The sequence below is a fragment of the Toxorhynchites rutilus genome, chromosome 2 (assembly GCF_029784135.1).
Source record: "Toxorhynchites rutilus septentrionalis strain SRP chromosome 2, ASM2978413v1, whole genome shotgun sequence".
Taxonomy (NCBI): domain Eukaryota; kingdom Metazoa; phylum Arthropoda; class Insecta; order Diptera; family Culicidae; genus Toxorhynchites; species Toxorhynchites rutilus.
In genome coordinates this window covers 75,040,468-75,062,329 of record NC_073745.1, presented here as the reverse complement: position 1 = coordinate 75,062,329, position 21,862 = coordinate 75,040,468, and the positions used below count along the sequence as shown (strand labels likewise).

General features: G+C 39.4%; 1 protein-coding gene across 12 annotated transcripts in view; it reads left to right on the top strand.

Annotated features, from left to right (window-relative positions):
• Window positions 1-21,862, top strand: part of LOC129767221 (solute carrier family 12 member 4) — a 588,731-nt gene that overhangs the window by 502,963 nt on the left and 63,906 nt on the right. For all 12 annotated transcript variants that reach the window (XM_055767881.1, XM_055767883.1, XM_055767880.1 and 9 more), the window contains 6 exons: window positions 10,996-11,152; window positions 11,291-11,683; window positions 12,147-12,266; window positions 18,412-18,774; window positions 18,843-19,032; window positions 19,118-19,333. In XM_055767881.1, coding sequence (XP_055623856.1) covers window positions 10,996-11,152; window positions 11,291-11,683; window positions 12,147-12,266; window positions 18,412-18,774; window positions 18,843-19,032; window positions 19,118-19,333 — 1,439 coding nt within the window. The remainder of the gene's footprint in view (window positions 1-10,995; window positions 11,153-11,290; window positions 11,684-12,146; window positions 12,267-18,411; window positions 18,775-18,842; window positions 19,033-19,117; window positions 19,334-21,862) is intronic.

Here is a 21,862-nt window from a genome sequence, read left to right as displayed (position 1 = left end):
GCATTGGTGTGCGATTTAGGTATAATATATATTAGGTTTAGAAATACAAAAAAAAATAAAAATTATATTATTTTATATCTGCCGTAATGGCAGAAGGTCATGTTGACATGGAGATTGAAACTACTGTTTCCTCCTCACTAGCTACAACGGGGGCTGGGAAGTCGCTTAAACGCGTTCCCCCCTCAGAAGATGTCTCTTCAGAGAAAGAGGTAATCTACCTTAACAAGCCCCCCTCAAGAAAATTGGCAAACTTTTCCTCTTCGCCCCCTCAATCTCCCGCTCCAGCTTCCGCTCTACTACCGAACTTGCCTCCCAGCCCTACTGATCCCGCTCCCGTTCAACAATCGACCTCGTCCTCCCCCTCAGTTGTTTCCTCTCCTCGTGTCAAGGTCTATCCAGACGATGCACTTGGAGCTGGTCCATGGGTTGTTTTTTTCCGGCCTAAACCAAAAGGAAAGTCAATCAATGTCATTCAGGTTTCGAAAGATCTGGCAAGATTATATTCCTCCGTGGTCGAAATCTCTAAGGTTAGACCGAACAAACTGCGTGTTGTCGTGAATGATCGGAAACACGCGAATGCAATTTTGATCGGCGAGAGATTTTCCCTAGAGTATCGCGTCTACGTGCCCTCCCATGACGTAGAAATCTCGGGGGTGGTAACTGAAACTGGTCTGACGTGCGAAATGTTAAAAGAAGGAGTTGGTAAATTTAAAAGACTCCCGTTGGTGGGTGTTAAAATTTTCGACAGCCGCCAACTAGGAAAAGTATCCCAAGAAGAGGGAAAAACTAAATTCACGCCGTCAGACTCGTTCCGAGTAACTTTTGCTGGTTCCGCTCTACCTGACTACGTCATGGTGGGCAAATTGAGATTGCCTGTGCGACTCTTCGTGCCAAAGCCCATGACTTGCCAAAAATGCAAGTCAGTTGGTCACACTTCAGATTATTGTGCCAACAAGGAGCGCTGTGCCACTTGCGGAGAGCAACATGAGGGGAAATCCTGCAGTGCGACTGAGCATAAATGTCCATATTGCGGGGGATCCCCACACGAGCTCTCAGTTTGTGAAACTTACAAGAGTCGCTGGGAGAAACAGAAGCGCTCTTTGAAGGAACGCTCGAAACGCACTTTTGCGGATATTTTAAAGGGCGCTTCTCCAATGGCCCAACAACAACAACTAATCAACACACAAAATGTCTTCGCCACGTTGCCCGTTGACGAAATAGAAGCGGACACAGCTAAGGGGGGCACACCGTTCATTTTCCAAGGGAATCCCCGGCGCAAAAATGTGATCACTCCCAAAGTTCAAGGACAAGCCCCTCCGGTTATACCCCCTGTTAGCATGCCTAAAAAATCGAGTGCAGCGGACAAGCAAAATCAGGTGCCTCCTGGCTTCCGTGGGAATAGTTCACCTTCGAACGACCCAGCACTCGAGGGGACATCAAAAACCCCAACTGTCCCTGTTTTTCCGTCCAGTTCAACTTCCCAATCGGGATTTATAAAGTTGTCTGACCTTTTGGACCAAATCTTCAAGTGTTTTAATGTTTCCGACTCCATCAGAACCATTGTCATTTCAATGCTTCCAGTATTAAAGACAATTATGCAACAATTGATGCAAACATGGCCCCTCCTTGCAATGATTATCTCTCTTGATGTCTAATTTAAATAGAGAGGTCGGAGATATCACTGTTTTACAGTGGAATTGTCGTAGTCTTATCCCTAAATTGGATACATTAAAATTTTTAATTCATAAGTTCAATTGTGATGTTTTTGCTCTGTCCGAAACTTGGCTTTCTTCGCGAGATGATCTCTCTTTCCACGATTTTAATATCATACGCTTGGACCGTGATGACAGATACGGAGGGGTGCTATTGGGTATCAATAAGTGCCACTCATTTTTTCGAATTGACCTTCCACCTATTGGAGGGATCGAAGCTGTTGCTTGTCATGCAAACATCAGAGGCAAAGACCTCTGTATTGTCAGCTTGTATTGGCCTCCGAGAGCTGCGGTTAGCCGCAATCAACTTGTTGACATGTGCTCACTCCTTCCTGAGCCACGATTGATCTTGGGAGACTTCAACTCTCACGGAACTGCCTGGGGGGAACAGTACGACGACAATCGTTCATTGTTGATATATGATCTTTGTAACAGCTTCAATATGACCGTTTTGAACACTGGAGAAACAACACGTGTACCTAAACCTCCTGCTAACCCAAGTGCTCTTGACCTCTCGCTTTGCTCGAATACACTATCGTTAGATTGCAAGTGGAATGTAATCCAGGATCCCAACGGCAGTGACCACTTGCCAATCAAAATTTCCATCACCATTGGTTCGAATTCTTCTGAATCTATAAACATGGCATATGACCTCACAAGACACATTGACTGGAAAAAATATGCGGACGCAATTGCTCTAGCCATCAATTCCAGAGATGGTTTGCCTCCATTGGAGGAGTATAACTTCCTTTCGGGTTTGATATATGACAGCGCGGTTCGCGCTCAAACGAAACCCATCCCAGGCTCCACTTTTCGTCAAAGGCCTCCCAATCCATGGTGGGATAGCCAATGTTCCAAGCTTATCAGGATAAATCGAACGCATTTAAAGCTTTTCGGAAACGTGGAACCATTGAGAATTTTCAAACGTATTTGGACCTTGAAAATCAATTTAAAAACTTGATCAAAGGGAAAAACGTGCTTATTGGCGAAATTTCGTGGGAGGTTTGTCACGAGAAACGTCAATGAAAAAAATATGGAAAGTGGCTCGAAACATGAGAAATCGCTCTTCATCGAATGAAAGCGAAGAATATTCACATCGATGGATTTTTAATTTTGCACGGAAGGTTTGTCCCGATTCCGTTCCTGTGCAAAAAATTGTTCGAGATATACCACTAGATAGGTGCGATCTTGATTCCGAGTTTTCGATGGTAGAATTCTCTCTTGCTCTCCTTTCTTGTAACAATTCGGCTCCAGGAACGGATAGAATTAAGTTCAACTTGTGAAAAAACCTCCCTGATGTGGCGAAACATCGCTTGTTGAATTTATTCAATCGGTTTCTGGAGCATAATATTGTTCCAGATGATTGGAGACAAGTGCGAATTATAGCTATTCAAAACCCCGGAAAACCCGCGTCCGACTTCAATTCGTACCGCCCAATAGCAATGCTGTCTTGTATACGGAAATTGTTCGAGAAAATTATCTTGTTTCGCCTTGATCGATGGGTTGAAACGAATGGCTTACTCTCAGATACACAATATGGGTTCCGCAGGGGCAAGGGGACGAACGATTGTCTTGCGTTGCTTTCTTCAGAAATTCAAATGGCTTACGCCGAAAAAAAACAAATGGCTTCAGTATTCTTGGACATAAAGGGAGCCTTTGATTCTGTTTCAATAGAGGTTTTGTCAGACAAATTACACTCTCGGGGTCTGCCGCCTCTATTGAATAATATGTTATATAACTTGCTTTGTGAGAAACAGTTGAACTTTTCTCGCGGGGATTCGACAGTAAATCGGGTCTCCTACATGGGCCTCCCCCAGGGCTCATGTTTAAGCCCCCTCTTCTACAACTTCTATGTAAGCGACATCGACAATTGTCTTACACAAAATTGCAGCCTAAGACAACTTGCAGATGACGGAGTGGTGTCTGTCGTAGGATCTAACGAATCCAACCTGCAAGGACCCTTACAAGATACTTTGAACAATTTTTCAACCTGGGCCATTGGGCTAGGGATCGAATTCTCCACGGAGAAAACAGAGATGGTGGTTTTTTCTAGGAAGCATAAACCAGCAAAACCAAAGCTTCAACTTTTGGGTAAACCGATCACTCATGCTATGTCATTCAAGTATCTTGGGGTCTGGTTCGACTCCAAATGTACTTGGGGGGCCCATATTAGGTATCTGAGTAAAAAATGCCAACAAAGAATAAACTTTCTCCGTACAATCACCGGCACATGGTGGGGAGCCCATCCTGAAGATCTTATAATGTTGTATCGAATAACTATTCTCTCAGTGATGGAGTATGGCAGTTTCTGTTTTCAATCAGCTGCCAAAACACATCTCATTAAACTCGAGCGAATTCAGTATCTTTGTCTCCGTATTGCGTTGGGATGTATGCCCTCAACGCATACCATGAGTCTCGAGGTTTTGGCAGGCCTACTCCCACTAAAAGATCGCTTCAATTTATTATCTCTTCGGTTCCTCATCCGGTGTAAGGTTATGAACCCATTGGTGATCGGAAATTTTGAGCAGCTTATCGAGCTAAATTTTCATTCAGGATTCATGAGCTCATATCATGAATTCATCTCCATGCAGGTTGATCCTTCTTCGTATACTCCCAACCGTGTTTGTTTTCCTGACTACATCAATTCCTCTGTACATTTTGATCTGTTCATGAAGGAGAAAATCCATGGAATTCCAGATTATCATCGATCGGGGATCGTTCCTACGATCTTCAATGCAAAGTATGGGCGTGTCAATTGTAATAATATGTACTTTACTGATGGGTCCTCTATGAATGAGTCCACAGGATTTGGAGTGTTCAACGAAATTTTTAGCACCTCCCACAATCTTCAGAATCCTTGCTCTGTGTATATTGCTGAATTGGCAGCAATACATTGGGCGCTGGACAGCATCGCCTCACGACCTGTTGAACACTATTACATTGTAACGGATAGTCTTAGCTCTGTCGAAGCTATCCGTTCAGTGAGGCCGGAAAAGCACTCGCCGTACTTCCTTGAGAGAATACGAGAAAATTTGAGTGCTTTAACCAGACACTGTTATGTCATTACCTTTGTCTGGGTCCCTTCACATTGCTCAATTCCGGGTAATGAGAGGGCTGACTAATTAGCAAAGGTAGGTGCAATTGAAGGCGATATTTATCAGCGTCAAATCGCTTTCAATGAATTTTATTCTTTAGTCCGTAAAAATACCATCGCTAACTGGCAACGTAAGTGGAACGAAGATAAATTGGGTCGGTGGCTTCACTCGATTATCCCTAAGGTTAGCCTCAAACCATGGTTCAAAAGTCTGGACTTAAGTCGGGACTTTATTCGCACCTTCTCTCGACTCATGTCCAATCACTGTTTGTTAGACGCGCTACTCTTTCGTTTTAATCTTGCCGATGGCAATATCTGTGCTTGTGGCCAAGGTTACCACGACATCGAACACGTTGTTTGGTCGTGCGAGGAGTATCTTGTTGCAAGATCGAATTTAGAAAACTCTCTTCGGGCTAGAGGAAGGCAGCCCAATGTGCCGGTGAGAGATGTGTTGGCTCGGTTAGACCTTGATTACATGTCCCAAATATATGTCTTCCTAAAAGCTATCGATCTTCGTGTGTGATTGTCCTTATATCCTTATATTCTCCTTTTCCTTTTCCTTCGCGAGAAATCAAATCCCTTCTTACTAACAATAGAATAAGGTGAAATGTAAATACATGTTAGATATAAGATAGGCTTAAGAATTGAGTATGATGGATGTGAGTGCGAATGTGAGTGTGAACATTGTCAACATATCCTTATATCCCATCCTTTTCCTGAAACAAAATATCACCCTTCTAAACTCGAGCAAGCCGCGAGTAATCGGTTCTCTACTTCATTAACATTAGAATTAATAAAAAATGTTTATGTATACTTGTAACTATACAGATAGGAGTTTGGCTCCTTTAAACTTAAGTAACTGAGCCTGTAAAAATAAACGATTTAATAAAAAAAATAAAAAAATTGTCGGTTCCCACTGTCGGCTCATGTGAGCTTTGGCAAAACTCAGATGTCTTTCGATGTGTGATGGTGTAAGATTAGAAGCTTCAACCTTTTTAGATCTCTTTAGGTAAGAACTTTGTATCAAAACTTGACGAATTGTGTTGCTTGTTTACAATGATGCAATTCTTTTTAGAGGCGAATGAACTGAAAAGTTTAAAGCCTCTTCAATTCAACATCATCATCATTACAATGACACAAAGCAGCAAAATCATCACCTAGTCTTATAGAAGTTAGATAGAGTGTACTTAAGATTGATTCGTTGAAAATATCAATATTAACTATTCAGATGTATTCAGGAACGCTAGAATCCGTTGTCTCAATTGAAGTTGCTGACATTGCTTATAATAAAATTTCCTGATTCATGTTGGAATTCATTGGCTCTGTTGAAGTTGCTGATGATGCTTCAATTTTTTTCTGACTGAGATCATTTTCGACTTCACCACTGGATGAATCATCACTAGTAGATAGGGCGATTTTTTTGCCCAACAGATGACACAAATCGCAACTTTTTTTTTATAAAGCAGGTTTTCTTCTGCAAAACCCAGTTTCACTAATTTGGCAATATTACTTTCCGTAGATTTCGACAATTTTTGAACACTTTACTAAATCCTTGTAACATGTATTCGTTTTGTACTTCATTATTCTACTCTTCTAAACTATCTCTTGCTTATTACTTGTTTTTTTTTCATTTACATGTGTGTTTGCTGTATCACTGTTTTTGTATACCAACATGGGTATTAGAAACAACTATAAGGTACGCTTCTGTCTGACCACAAAAAATATAACAACGTGCATACTTTTAGAAAACATCAAGTATGCTTTTGTTAGGCAACTGGGGAATATTACTCCTCTACTCAACAAGTTATTTTAGATCTTAACATCGATTATCTTAAATTTATTTAACTATATATTTTATTTCACCAATTGATTGCTTTTTATTCATGATTTTATTATTTTTTATATGTAAATTATGCGTACTTTCATAAAATCAGGTTTAAAAACAATTATAAGAAACATTCCAACAATTTTCAAAAATTAAACTTTTTTTTAATTTATAACTTTTTTGTCACAAACCATGAGTCTCGAGGTTATGGCAGGCTTGCTCCTTCTAAAAGATCGCTTCAATTTATTATCTCCACGGTTCATCATCCGATGTAAGGTTATGAACCAATTGGTGATAATAAATTTTGAGCAGCTGTACGTGAAGGGGTTAATACCGACTCCGGCTCCGACTTTCGCTCCGACTCCTGCTGAAAAAAAATTGAAGTTAGGCGGAATTAGGTTTTTCATTAGAACGTTCTATTTACGATTTTCTATGATTAGACAAAAATTAAAATTGAAATTTAGAATGCTCGTAAAGACAGAATTGCTCTAAAAAAATCATAGATACTCGAAGATCTGACTTCACAATTTTTAAAGCAGAGAACAGCCTATCTCCCGCACAAAAAAAGGTTTGCCTGTGAATATCTTTGGGAGCGGGGACCAACACTGATATTGTTCAAATACTCTGGATGCGGGCTGAATGGAAAGTGTAGCAAGGATAATTCGGGGCTAAACGTGTTAGGATGAAGACGACTATATTTTCATTTTTAACGATTCACTTCTGATGTGCTCCTACTATGATTTCAGTCTAACGTTTTACTTGTATAAATGTCGTAACCCATCACAACAAGACCCATTAGAGGCGAATAAACTGAAAAGTTTAAAGCCTTTATAATTCACCAACGAAGGAACAAACTTTGTTGTATTGCTGTATGTCTACACTGCCCAAATATGCATGGTTGACGTAAGCACCAACTGTGTTTTTTGATTAAACAAAAATAACAAAATCATTCAACCCCTCCAAACCACTCTTGACCGTTAATATTTATTATTATTCTGCTACAAACACGAAAAAAGCGTTTTCTATCACTGAGTGATGTTGGTGGTTACGTCAATGTGGTGATAGAATGCAGGTTTAATAATCACGACGTCAATTTTGGTTCGAATCTCGATGTTGCTTTTGTTTTTTACTTTCGACTGGGTGCGTGTTGAAAAATAGAAAAATGTCTCCAAATTGATTTGTCTCATTTTCCTGACATTTTTTTATACTGTATTATAGTGACTCTCAACACTTTTGGCTGGTTCGTCACTTTACTTCCATTTTTGGAAGAATGTCGGGAGTGAGAATTGAATTCGTGACCTTTAGCGTGAGAGGTACGGATGTCACCACTACGCCAGATCGGCTCCCTTTTCCTGACATTGACATTGTTTCCTTGGAATTATCTGTTCTTGCATTTAGTTCGCCTTATTAATATACATTTATCATTAAATGAAATTTTTTTAACGATCTAAATATTTTGATTTTATTGGGTCATTTAACTGGAAGTCAGAGTCGGAGTCGGTAAAATTTTTCCAACTCCGAGTCCGACTTCTAATATAATGAAATTCCTTCCGACTCCGACCCCGTCTCCATAGCTCTGCTGGATGCTGCAATGTGGGCTATTGGCCAACGAACTGGGCGTTGGGACTCGTCGATTATCCAGTCTTCCTGGCCCGATTTCGGTGTATGGTTGATATTTGCAGGCGTCTCATTGGAGCTTCTGTAAGTATTCGGTTCTCCAGAAGTGCCAAAACTGCTCGAACAACTGCTGCAGTCGTTGATAATGATCAAGACGAGTGAGATGGAATTCGCAAACGTTGGGATCTGGAATGGCGTGCATGCTCGACCCGATTAAAAAATGAGCCGATGGGATGACGTTACAGTCCTCAGGGTCCTATGTCACCGGGACAAGTGGTCTTTAATTCATCGCTGCTTCTATTTCTGCAAAAATGGTAGATAAATCTTCGAAAGAGACACGCTAATTACCAAGTTGACGATAAAATTGTAGTTTGGCTGTTTTCAAGGCAGCCTTCCAGAGCCCACCAAAACGAGGCGCTTTTGGTGGGTTTAAGGAGGAACCCTTCTTCTTCTTGAATGGCGTTCACGTTCCCTGTGGAACTTTTGCCGTCTCAACGTATGCATTAACTAGCGTCATTTAGTAATACTAAGTTGAGATTTCTTCAGCCTAATAACACGCCTTGAATGTATTCCGAGGGGCAAGCTCTAGAATACGCGTGACCACAGTGCCAGTCGAAGGAAATTTCTTTGACGAAAAATTCCTCCGACCAAAACGGGAATCGAACCCGAACACCCGGCATGATAATGTGAGACGTTAACCACTCGGCCACGGGTGCACATAAACTGTGCACATAAGGAGGCACCCTGGAAGGTCAAAAAAATCGATTTATTTTTTGTTTTGCATTTTTGAGAAGTTGATGCTCTCAAAAATGTTGTCCTAAAAGGATTTTCCGATATTTGATTTCGTTGGAAAGTTACAGCCAAAAGTATGAGTTCACCTGATGGGATATAGTATTGCTGTACGAATTTTTAAACGCGTTTTTCTCGAAACCATGTTATTTCAGCTGGTGGAATCGATATCCTGGATCTACTTGACCAATTTAGCTAAAATCAATTATCTAAAGCGTTGCATAACCGTTTTTGATAACTCATTTTTAAATTTTTTTATGAGCTTCTAAACTGCGTTTTTTCATGAAAAATAACTAATTTTTTAACAAATTTTGCCGCAATTTTGGCAATTTTTCTAATTTTCAAAAACCCTATATAATGCTTACGTGTTGTCCTGAAGTTTCAAAATATTCATTGGAATTTGTTCTGCGACACTCCGTTGCTTCCGAACCGATACCTACAGCAAAGTACCGACATCCAGCTGTCAACAACGTAATAACCATTATTCGTGCACTCAAAGAATGAAACCTACATCTTCAAATAAGCAAAAAACAAAAATCCAATTGTTTCGTTCTTCCAGACCGGGGTCCCCCCCTTAAACAATAATCAAAATACCCGAACACTTCACTTTATTCCTAACATCCGAAAAGGAATCATCTGGAGGAAGGATTGAAGCAGGCAGTTTCGACTTCAGTTCAATTTTGGTTCGAATGAAACAGGTTGTAGGACTTACCCTGGCTTGTCATTGACATGCCTTCAAGCATTAATTGTACTTCCTCTAGCAACTTCTTCAGCACCTCCAATCTGTGCTAACAGTGTAACTCGTCGGGCTGACAATTGCTCCTCACGTCTACAGGTGGTTCCGTCCATTTCGCCGATGAGTTGTCTGAATCGGTCGAAGTTTTTTGATGGAATTCAGAGAAAATCGACCAAAAAAGAAACCGTATAGACCAGGTAGACCTGGATGGAAGCAGACAAGGCTCTGGTACTAACCTTTGCCAATACTCTACAAATTTTATAAATTCTATAATTTTTTATAAATGAATTCCGGAATATAATTGACTTCTTAACAATGCCGGTTGGATGGTGTCTATCTGGAATCGCAATGGCGTCTTCCTTGCAGTGATCTCGCTCCTGGTCACGGTACCAGAAAATGTTTGGGAACAGCTCCATAGCATTTACAAAACCCTGGTATATAAATTACTCGGTCTAAATAATTGTCCAGATGGTGAAATAAAATGTTTTTGTCACTTTCAAAATGGTTCCAAATGCGAGTGTTCTTAGTGAACGCACGAAATGGAAAATCGATTTATCATCAGTGACGATAAATGTCATAAAGAAAACTTCCTCAATAGAACGCCGAAAACTTCACTCATTCAGAACAACATCGCGTATAATATTAATTACTTCATTACTGCATTATTATCGTCACCAGCGAAGAAGGCAGAAAGAAACTTTTTCCATGATCAAAATCCCGACGGACATAAATAATTCGTTCTTCCGAGACCATTCGTCGCTCGTTAGTTCCGCGCCAGGAATTTCGCCGCCAAAAGGCGGATCCCTATAAAACCCCCGGACCGCTGGTTGACTGTCCCATGTACACAAGGGCAATAAATTGCCACCAAGATCGGGGGAACACCCACGGTAAATGTTTAGGACGCTCCGGAGTCAAAGATTTGTTTGGTCTACGCGAAAGTCGAAGCGAAGTGCGTTCACGGCATCACTGAAGTTGATTGTACATAATTAATTATGTCATTCTCGCTTTGTACATACCGGGTGCAGGTTGGCGAAAAGTTCCCCATTAGCGGAAAAGCTCGAGTGTCACGCGAACTCGAACGGTTATAATTGAGAGAGTCATTAAAATGTGTTTATTCACGCAAACAGCATGCAATTTCATACAATCCCTAGCAACTATTTCCGTAATTATATCATTTACGTCAGCAATTATTATTTTCCTCTTCCCTCCCGTCGACACCCAGGTATCATGGCTGGCTCCAACCGCTCAGGCGATTTGGCAGATGCACAAAAGAGTATTCCGATCGGTACAATCGGTGCCATCCTGACCACATCAACCGTCTATCTGTCCTGTGTGATGCTCTTCGCCGGAACCGTCGATAACCTGCTACTGCGTGATAAGTGAGTATAACCATCGACACACGCATCCCATGACCAACAGATGAAATGCTGGAAAGTCACAGGACTCTCTCTGCACCCACCACCACAAGACTGACACCCATAAATTGCTCATCAAAACATCTCTTTTCTGCCCCCCAGATTCGGTCAATCGATAGGTGGTAAACTGGTGGTTGCGAACATGGCCTGGCCAAATCAGTGGGTCATCCTGATCGGTTCCTTCCTCTCGACGCTCGGTGCCGGACTGCAAAGTTTAACCGGTGCCCCGAGGCTGCTGCAGGCCATTGCCAAAGACGGCATCATCCCCTTCCTTGAGCCGTTTGCCGTCTCGTCCAAACGGGGCGAACCAACACGTGCCCTTCTTCTGACGCTGTTCATTTGCCAGGGTGGTATCCTACTTGGCAATGTCGATCTGCTCGCGCCACTCCTGTCAATGTTCTTCTTGATGTGCTACGGATTCGTAAATTTGGCTTGCGCCGTCCAAACTCTACTGCGAACCCCGAACTGGCGACCGCGCTTCAAGTATTACCATTGGTGAGTGTTTTTTCAGCAAATATCAATCAATTTTTGCCCGGTCATTGAAATTCTGTTTACCGTAATAACCGTTGCATCATGTGTGTGTGTGAATGTGTACATTCGTCAACAGGATTTTCGAAGCTAAAATAAATATTGTCGTCGTTGCCTTTATCAACAATATATGAATTTTGAATGCGTGAAAACATATTGATTATTCAGTAGCAGCAATTAAATTATGTGTGGTAGGCAAATAAGATTGTGTCATAAATTCCCCTTCACCTGAGTGATTCAATCTCTCATTTTCGCGTGCCATTTAATAAAAACAACTATTTCTACAGTATCAATTATTTTCCCTGTATCATCCCTCGTTCCATTTCCGTATACGTTCCGGTCACTTTCCGGTGTCCCTTCTGTGCTGACTGATCGATTTCCGACGAATCAACAATGACAACTACATCAACAATGGCGGCGACAACAAAAGGTCTCTCTCGCTGGTTGGTCTCACGCTGTGCATGTCGATTATGTTCATGACTTCGTGGTACTTTGCCCTGATCGCGATGGGACTGGCGGTGTTGGTGTACAAATACATCGAGTACCGAGGGTAAGTTGTACAATGCACTCACGATTGTGTTGGTTTGGGCGGGTTATGGAAAATCATTCATGTTTTTTTTTTTAACATTTCTACCCGCAATGAATACCTTTGATCGTTGCATTACTCTTCTATAGCTCTATTTTTACGTTCCACACGCTGAATTATATTTTTGTTTTTCTACAATCAATCTTTCGGCTGTATTCTTTGCGGCTAACCCTGTTTTCTAACCAGTAAAGAAACTCTATTACTTTTTGGTTTTTCCATCTTCAATTTATATTTGTATAGACTACTTGACATCAAGCCAAAACTTTACTATGAAATTTGTCTCCAGTTACATGAAACTTTTCTTCTTTTCGAGTCTTTCATCGAACGCTTTAGCAAGAAAATTAGAAGAGTGGTGCCACCGCATAGTTCACGTAGAACTACGAAACTATTGTCGGCGGGAACAAATATTATGGAAATTTTCAAATGGAGTATTTAGTACAACAAATTTTCGCTTTCAGTTTTCCACCGAAGAACACCTTGTCCACATCCGGTTCAAAATTCGCTGCCCATTGACGCCACTTTCGACCTGGATATAATACTCAAATTAACGAAAATTGAATTTCCCAAATTCACAAAAAACTGTTAAAAATTCATTTGATTTTCGGATATTACTTTATAATGCATCGAAATTTGATAAATAACCCCTCAAAAATACCGATTGGTTCGCGTGGTTCTGTAGAAGTACACACGGGCATAGGGGATTATATGTTTGTTCCACCTTTCTAATGAACAAAACATCAAAACCTCTTAATGGAAACCATTCCAAATTACATTTGGCAACACAGGAAAACCAACAACAATCTGTGCGTGTAATGCAAAAATATACAAACGCTCTCGACGAGCATCATGAAAGCCGACGCTTCACATCCTCTAACCGAGTTGCACCTTGTATTTGACATTTTGAACAAAATCGCACCGCGGTTCGACTTTGACTGCTCGTTAGCTGGAGTAGGACTGTGTAACAGAGAGAGAAGGAGTCTTGAGTTATAGAGACTTCAAACTTTTTCAGTTCATTCGCCTTCAGCCTTAAAAAAGGCCAATTACTTGCGTTGCATGACTGATGAATCGTGAAAGATGATAGAGATAGCAAGCGCTCTACTTTTACGCTCTAGCCATCCTAATGAGCATTCCATTGGGCGGAGCCTAATTGCAATATTTCCTCTTTCCACAGAGCCATGTGTTTGTTTTCTGCATTTGCATTTCGAGTGATTGATTCACAGACTAGGGAAATGAAATGTATATCAAATCAAACAAATCTTTAAAATTTCTATTTAATAATTTTCTGCAGAGAAAAAACTTCATGCTGTAAAGAGTGACACTTCTTCCGCGGCGGGAAAAATAATCACATTTTCAGGGAGAAAATCATAAGGGAAATCGAATTCTTCGTATGAAATGAATATTTTATGTAAACGTGTAAAGAGTTTTCTATAAGTGGTTAAAAACGTGAGCGAGAACAGCGTGTAGTCTAACATTAAGTGGAAGAAAATGAAACCTGCAATATATTTGTGGGCCTGGCAGATATTTTCAACTTCACTGCAGGAAATCGTTTGGTCGTCGAGGGTAATTTTATTTCGTTAATGAAATGAAATTCGACGCTCTGAAATGTAGACTTCATACACAGTTGACTATCAATGGTTCAATCTTTATCCTAAACTGTTGATTCCATTTCAGGTACCGGGATTCCTACGTTTTCGTAAAAAGTTAAAGAACGATATTCCCTGCCGATATCTCAGTTTACAAACTGAAATGAACAAACCGTGTGAAAAGTTGCTTATACGTTATGCTTGTATCCTTCAGTATCACTAACGTAATCAATCTCCATAATGTTAGGGCACATCGAGCAACTTTTCAAACGTTCTGGTGAAAATAAAAAAAAATTGGTTTCAGGGAGCCAACGACTATGTGATCTGAGCATGCAAATAACATTTGAAAATAATTTTCATTCCAAGTTTTTGATGTATTAAAACTGTCTTCAAGTATGCCTATCTGAATGAGGCTAAACTTATTTAATTCTTTCTCGTGTATCATAAAATATAATATAACAAATAAAATAACGGAAGCAAAAACGTGCATTTCTTTCATAAACTACAAAACCCAAGAAAAAGGCACTTAAAGTGTCGGCGAAAACCAGACAATTTATTTACACATGCATCATCTGAAAAAAAAAATCCCGTAGACGGCGACACTGTACCCTCGATGTCACGAATAGGGTTTTTTGAAGTTTGTCGGTGAGACCTCCGCCTGTTTGTGTATTTTTAAAAAGATGAATGATTTTCTGACGAAAGAAAGCCTACGATTCAATTCCGAAAAAAGGCCGGACCAAATGCAAACGCTTCGATGGGTCATGCATCGAGTAATTTCACTACTCTGCTGAGCGTCCGAGCGCCCTATGATATGCAAGTGCACCATCAGTAAAACTCGATGTTGTAGGTTTTGGCACAGTCATTACACATCGAATGAGACTCGAAGTTGTAAGTGAAAGAGTTAATACCTCTTTGCTGTCTGATCGAAGGGGTTCGGAAATCACTTCATTCGAAAGATAGAAAATCTACGAGTAATATGTTTGTTACTTATTGACCTAAAACTTATTTGTATAGTTCGAAAACTGTTTGAAAACAAATTATTGAATTAACACAAAGCTATTAACACGAGTACCCGAATGAAAACCCATCTCAAACATGATTGGTGTCATGTCGCAAGTCGCCGCTGTCAGCCGAAGCACTAAGAATATTGTACTTCTCCTGTCCTTTCAATTTCTCTTCTGTTTTCATGTTGGACGGGCGTGCAAATTTTTCCTCAGAATATGCTCGAAGCAAGCATGGGACAAAGCCAGCACTGACGGGCAGTAACAAAGCAGAAAAGAAATATTAAATAGGATGTACCGCGTCGGTTCTTATGCCGTTAGGTGGAGAGTGTTTGTATATGATTGAATCGCTCGTAAGCGTTATTGATTTCATTCATTGTCACCGATCGATAAAGGTGGTGGTTGATCAAATATAGATTCGCATGTATCTGCTGTGGTTGTGTAGAAGAAGAGATGGATACTCTGAGCGCTACGTGCATTGGCAATAAGCACACTGATCTCGTATATTGATCTCGTGAAAACAAAAACTAATTATGAATCAATCATTCCTCTTGAAAGCTACGCAAACTCATCGGTCTTTTTCAAAAGCCACTAAAACTTTCTGCTAAAGAGTTATTTTGAAAATAACGGTACATTCTAACTTAATATCCTAAGTAATGAAAATAAATTGATATTTAGGATTTTTTATCGGCAGAGAGCTCGTGTGATTTTTGTACTTTCTGATCGTTCGACGATCGTTTAGTTTTCGTGAATTCCAGCATTGTTTCCAGGATAAGAGTGACGTCAAACTGCAGTGCATTTCAAGCCGGATGCGAATGAAGTATCTTCCAACGGTAAGAATTGTGTGGAAAACTAAAAGTGAAGGATTTTTGCAGTTGCTGTCGCCGCCACCGCCGACACCACACAACCGATTCGGTTCGGATTCTCTGTTTCCGTTCTCCGGAAGGTGTTGCATAGCATAACCTGCTGATTATTTATTTGGGAAATGGTGTTTTTGAGTGTGTTGGAGATGTAGTTTTTCTAATGGGTTCATTATCCATTAGTCACTCAGCTAGCAAACAGTCAGAAGCGAAGTTTTCCAAATGGCCTCTCTCAAATTCGAGAGTTTATTTTAGTTTTCTGGATTGGCCTTTTTCAAGGCTATAGGCAAATGAACTGAGAATGGTTAAAGCCTCTACAATTCAAAATATCATCATCACTAATAAGTCCGAATACATTACTAAATTCACATAAACTCTCTTCCGGCAAGAAATTATGGAATCAATCCGCTTTTGAAGTGGGATTAAGTCCTTCGGGATTATTTTTTTTTTTTTTTTATCCAAAATATATATTTTATTAAGGCTCATATGGCGTCAGCCTAACGGGGCCGGGAGTTCAATTTTTCTACAATGTTTGCTTACAACTATGTTAGTAATATGTAACCGATTACTCGCGGTTGGCTCGAGGTTAGTATTACAAGTGTTCTCATAATTGGTATGTTGCAGTCTTCGATGCTCTGTACGTGTGCCCGACACGGGATACCTGCTATTGGGATGCAGCTGACCATTAATCAGCAACGCCCCCCTAGTCTGTACCCCATATCTAGCGTGGTGCGTCTTTCTCGACTCGAGGAATCCAGGATAGAATGGTCACTAGCCGGCGCAATCATCAGCTCGTGTAGAGTTGTCATAAGCGGTACAACTCTTGGCTCTTGTTGAATGATCAGTGGACTGCACAACCTTTGGCCCGTGTATCTGTAAAGAGTGTGTGTATGTATTGCCGCGACTAAGTAAAAGTTTATCGTTTGGATAGGAGGGATATGAAACGGGGACACAACGAAGAAAACATCATTAAACGTTGACATCGGCGTTTCTGAGGAACAGGTATAGATGAAGCAGAAGATCAGGATCACGGCTACCTAAGATATCCCGGACGGGGATATCCGATTGTCTGCCTTGTGCTCTCAGTGCTCTAGAGAGCTGAGAGCGAGCAGCATGGAACCGGATACACGACCAGACAACATGCTCGATGTCGTGGTAGCCATCGCCACAATCACAAAGATTGTTTGCTGCGAGCCCAATGCGATAGAGATGCGCGTTTAGGTTGTAGTGATTGGACATAAGCCGAGATATCACGCGAATGAAATCACGACCTACATTCAATCCCTTGAACCATGCACTCGTCGAGACCTTAGGGATAATCGTGTGTAACCAACGACCGAACTCATCTTCACTCCACATACGCTGCCAACTTACGAGCGTATTCTGACGAGGAATGTGGAAAAATTCATTATAAGCAATTTGCCTTTCAAAAAGTGTGCCTTCTGAAGCGCCCACCTTAGCTAGCGAGTCCGCTTTCTCATTCCCCGGTATCGAGCAATGAGAGGGAACCCATGCTAAGGTAATCTTGAATAATTTTTCGACCAAAACACTCAATAGTTGTCTTATTCTTGTTAGGAAATAAGATGAGCATTTATCAACTTTCATTGAGCGGATTGCCTCTATTGAGCTGAGACTGTCTGAAAAAATAAAATAGTGGTCGATGGGCAATGTTTCAATGATCCCTTCCTTCGGGATTATATTGAGAGGTGCAATTCGAAAAACGCGAAAATTCCTCAGGAATTTATTAGATTTTTGCATAAATTGATTTGAGCTCTCCATAACAATGTATCACCCTGCATGAAATTATACATTTTTTTAAACTAACTGTCGAACAATTGAAAAATAACAAGCATTTTCTTAACAAAAATCCCGCGTTCTGATTGGTTGATTGGTACAAGCAATTTCTACTCTCCTAGTTGCTCATTCAATACGAATACGAGCTTGTGCAATGCCACATGCGTATGTGATTGATTTTCTACTGATGTTCCTGACACACATAACATGTTACTAATCACCAAGAGTTTAGTTTAAGTTGTTGTTTTTGTTGTCGCTGGAGGCTTCAAATTCGCTATGCTCTGCAAAGAGATGATAATCGGCATTGTTAGTCCCATAGAAATTCGCATTGACGCATTTAGTTTCATATTCCGTTGATTTAAAGTGAAAATTGCGATGGAGTATCTAATTTTCCATCCTCCATATATTATTTTCATCATTATATCCATACAGAACGCACTCAGAGGAAGATTTTTAGCATATTTAATTCCACTCCGGTATCTTCTATCGTGATATGCACCAATAACGACGAATAAACAATCAAAGTTCTACTTAACCTGTTCGTTTTACTCCCATTTCTCCTACTGGACGAGCAGTATCCGTTCGTGAACGTGTTAACTCGACAACCCATATTAAAAATCACACACAAATTTTCTATCTGTCCAACAAAGTGCGTCCGATTCTATAGGGAACCATTTGAATATGTACAACAGAACAAACACGTGCCATTTGAATGAGTGGTTCCATAACCCGTCGGGCCATTCATTGTGGTGTACAGTCGTTTCAATCGAAGCCACAAATGTTGAAAACCAATGATTACTATGGCCAGCCCCCTTAGTTCGAGGTTGAAGGGTACACACATCCAGTAATACATCTATTTATCGTTCACTAGAGCCGAAAAGGAATGGGGAGACGGCATCCGTGGTATCGCTCTGTCGGCCGCTCGCTACTCGCTACTCCGGCTCGAGGAGGGCCCTCCGCACACCAAGAACTGGCGGCCTCAGATTCTGCTGCTGGCCAAACTGAATGAAGATTTCACGCCAAAATATCGCAAGCTGTTCTCGTTCGTTTCACAGCTGAAGGCCGGCAAGGGTCTCGTCGTTGTCGTCTCGCTGGTCAAGGGTGATTTCACCAAGCGGGCCGGTGAAGCTGCCGCTGCCAAGCAGAGCCTCCGCAAGACCATGGAGGAGGAGAAACTGAAAGGATTCTGCGACGTTATGGTCGCACCGAATGTCGCCGACGGGCTTTCGAATGCGTAAGTTTCCTGTTCCAATTTGATGTTTGCACAGAACTGACTTTCGTTGTTTTTTTTTTCGATCATAGCGTCCAAACCATAGGTCTCGGCGGCATGAAACCGAACACGGTGATCCTAGGCTGGCCGTACGGTTGGCGCCAAAGCGAGGACGACCGCACCTGGCATGTGTTCCTGCAAACGGTCCGCAACGTCAGTGCCGCTCGGATGGCTCTGCTGGTGCCAAAAGGAATAAACTTCTTCCCGATGTCGCAGGATAAGGTGAGTCGGATTATGACAGTAATTTTTTCTCGCTTGTTACCTAACTTTTGTTTCTATCATCCCACACTCTCATACACGCATACAGATTTCCGGAAACATTGACATCTGGTGGATCGTCCACGATGGTGGCTTGCTGATGCTGTTACCATTCTTGCTGAAGCAGCACCGCTCGTGGAAGAACTGCAAGATGCGTATCTTCACCGTTGCCCAGATGGAGGACAATTCGATACAGATCAAGAAAGATCTGAAAATGTTCCTGTATCATCTGCGAATCGAAGCTGAAGTGGAAGTTGTTGAAATGGTGAGTGTTCATCGTCTGTGCAAACCGGTGCTAATAAATTTTTCACATTTTCTCACTCGCAAAGTCCTTCTCGGTTGTATAGAAATTGCCTCCCATTACCCCCCAAATAGTGCAAGTATGTGCTCTGTTTGTGGTACCGAGGAATGCACTCCCAATCGGGTCACTATTTTTGAGTTTGCAATGATACAGTAGGTGTGTGTGGTGTATTGGAGAAGGGATGTGGAATTCGTAGCACATGTCAGAATTCAATGTTCAACAGGAACAAAAAACATGGAAAATTTCCCCGACATAGGAAGGAACGTTGTGAATCTCTTGCATAATTCGCTGTCTGTTTCCACTTTTTTTTCTCGTCCTAGCAATTCTTCTACGATGTCTAAATTCTCTTTCCAAAAGGATCATTAATCCTAAACAGCGCTGCTGGATTGATCTAAGAAGCATTTCTGCACCATGCATCGTATATTGTATAACGATGCAGCAGTATTGGTGATTATAGTTCACAGTGTAGTCAACATCTCGAATATTTGATCAAAAATTCGAAACATATCTTCATATCATTTCATCATTTCTTCATTCCTTTCTATCTTCATGTTTTCATATCTTCATATCTTCATATCTTCATATCTTCATATCTTCATATCTTCATATCTTCATATCTTCATATCTTCATATCTTCATATCTTCATATCTTCATATCTTCATATCTTCATATCTTCATATCTTCATATCTTCATATCTTCATATCTTCATATCTTCATATCTTCATATCTTCATATCTTCATATCTTCATATCTTCATATCTTCATATCTTCATATCTTCATATCTTCTTATCTTCATATCTTCATATCTTCATATCTTCATATCTTCATATCTTCATATATTCATATTTTCATGTCTTCATGTCTTCATGACACCATGACCTCATTTTTTCCATTTATTAATTTTTTGATTTCTTTATTTCTTCATTTCTTCATTTGTTCTTTTCTTCACTTCTTCATTTCTTCATTTCTTCATTTCATCATTTCTTCATTTCTTCATTTCTTCATTTCTTCATTTCTTCATTTCTTCATTTCTTCATTTCTTCATTTCTTCATTTCTAAATTTCTAAATTTCTTCATTTCTTCATTTCTTCATTTCTTCATTTCTTCATTTCTTCATTTCTTCATTTCTTCATTTCTTCATTTCTTCATTTCTTCATTTCTTCATTTCTTCATTTCTTCATTTCTTCATTTCTTCATTCCTTCATTTCTTCATTTCTTCATTTCTTCATTTCTTCATTTCTTCATTTCTTCATTTCTTCATTTCTTCATTTCTTCATTTCTTCATTTCTTCATTTCTTCATTTCTTCATTTCTTCATTTATTCCTTTTATTCATTTATTCATTTATTCATTTCTTCATTTCTTCATTTCTTCATTTCTTCATTTCTTCATTTCTTCATTTCTTCATTTCTTCATTTCTTCATTTCTTCATTTCTTCATTTCTTCATTTCTTCATTTCTTTCATTTCTTCATTTCTTCATTTCTTCATTTCTTCATTTCTTCATTTTTTAAGAAATTTAAAATTTAGAAATAAAAAAATTCGAAAATTCTATTATTCAGAACCTCGATAAGTCAAAAATTCGCAAAAAATCGAATATTCGAACATTTGAAAATTCAAAAATTTGAAATTTCGAAAATAGAAAATTCGTGAATTTTAAAATTCAAAAATTCTAATATTCGAAGATTCGAAAAATAAAAAAATCAAATATTCTGAAATTGAAAAATAAAAAAAAAATAATTTTCAAAGTTTTGAAATTCGTAAATTTGATTATTCGGGAACTCGAAAAGTGAAAAATTCGCAAATTGGAAATTTGCAATGTTGAAATTCTAAAATTCAAAAATTCGCAAATTAGAAATTTGCAATGTTTAAATTCAAAAATTCAAAAATTTGGAAATTTGAAAATTTGAAAATTCAAAAATATGAAAACTCGAACTCGAACTCGAGAAATTTAGAAATAAGAAAATTTGAAAATTCGATTATTTGGAAACGGAAAGTTAAAAATTCGCCAATTTAAACATACGAAATTTTTAAAATTCAAAATTTTAATAAAATTTGAAAATTTAAAAATTTGAAAATTTAAAAATTTGAAAATTTAAAAATTTGAAAATTTGAAAATTTAAAAATTTGAAAATTTGAAAATTTAATAATTTTAAAATTTTAAAATTTTAAAATTAGAAAATTCATTCTTCATTTCTGCATTGCTGCATTTCTTTATTTCCTCATTTCTTCATTTCTTCATTTCTTCATTTCTTCATTTCTTCATTTCTTCATTTCTTCATTTCTTCATTTCTTCATTTCTTCATTTCTTCATTTCTTCATTTCTTCATTTCTTCATTTCTTCATTTCTTCATTTCTTCATTTCTTCATTTCTTCATTTCTTCATTTCTTCATTTCTTCATTTCTTCATTTCTTCTTTTCTTCATTTCTTCATTTCTTCATTTCTTCATTTCTTCATTTCTTCATTTCTTCATTTCTTCATTTCTTCATTTCT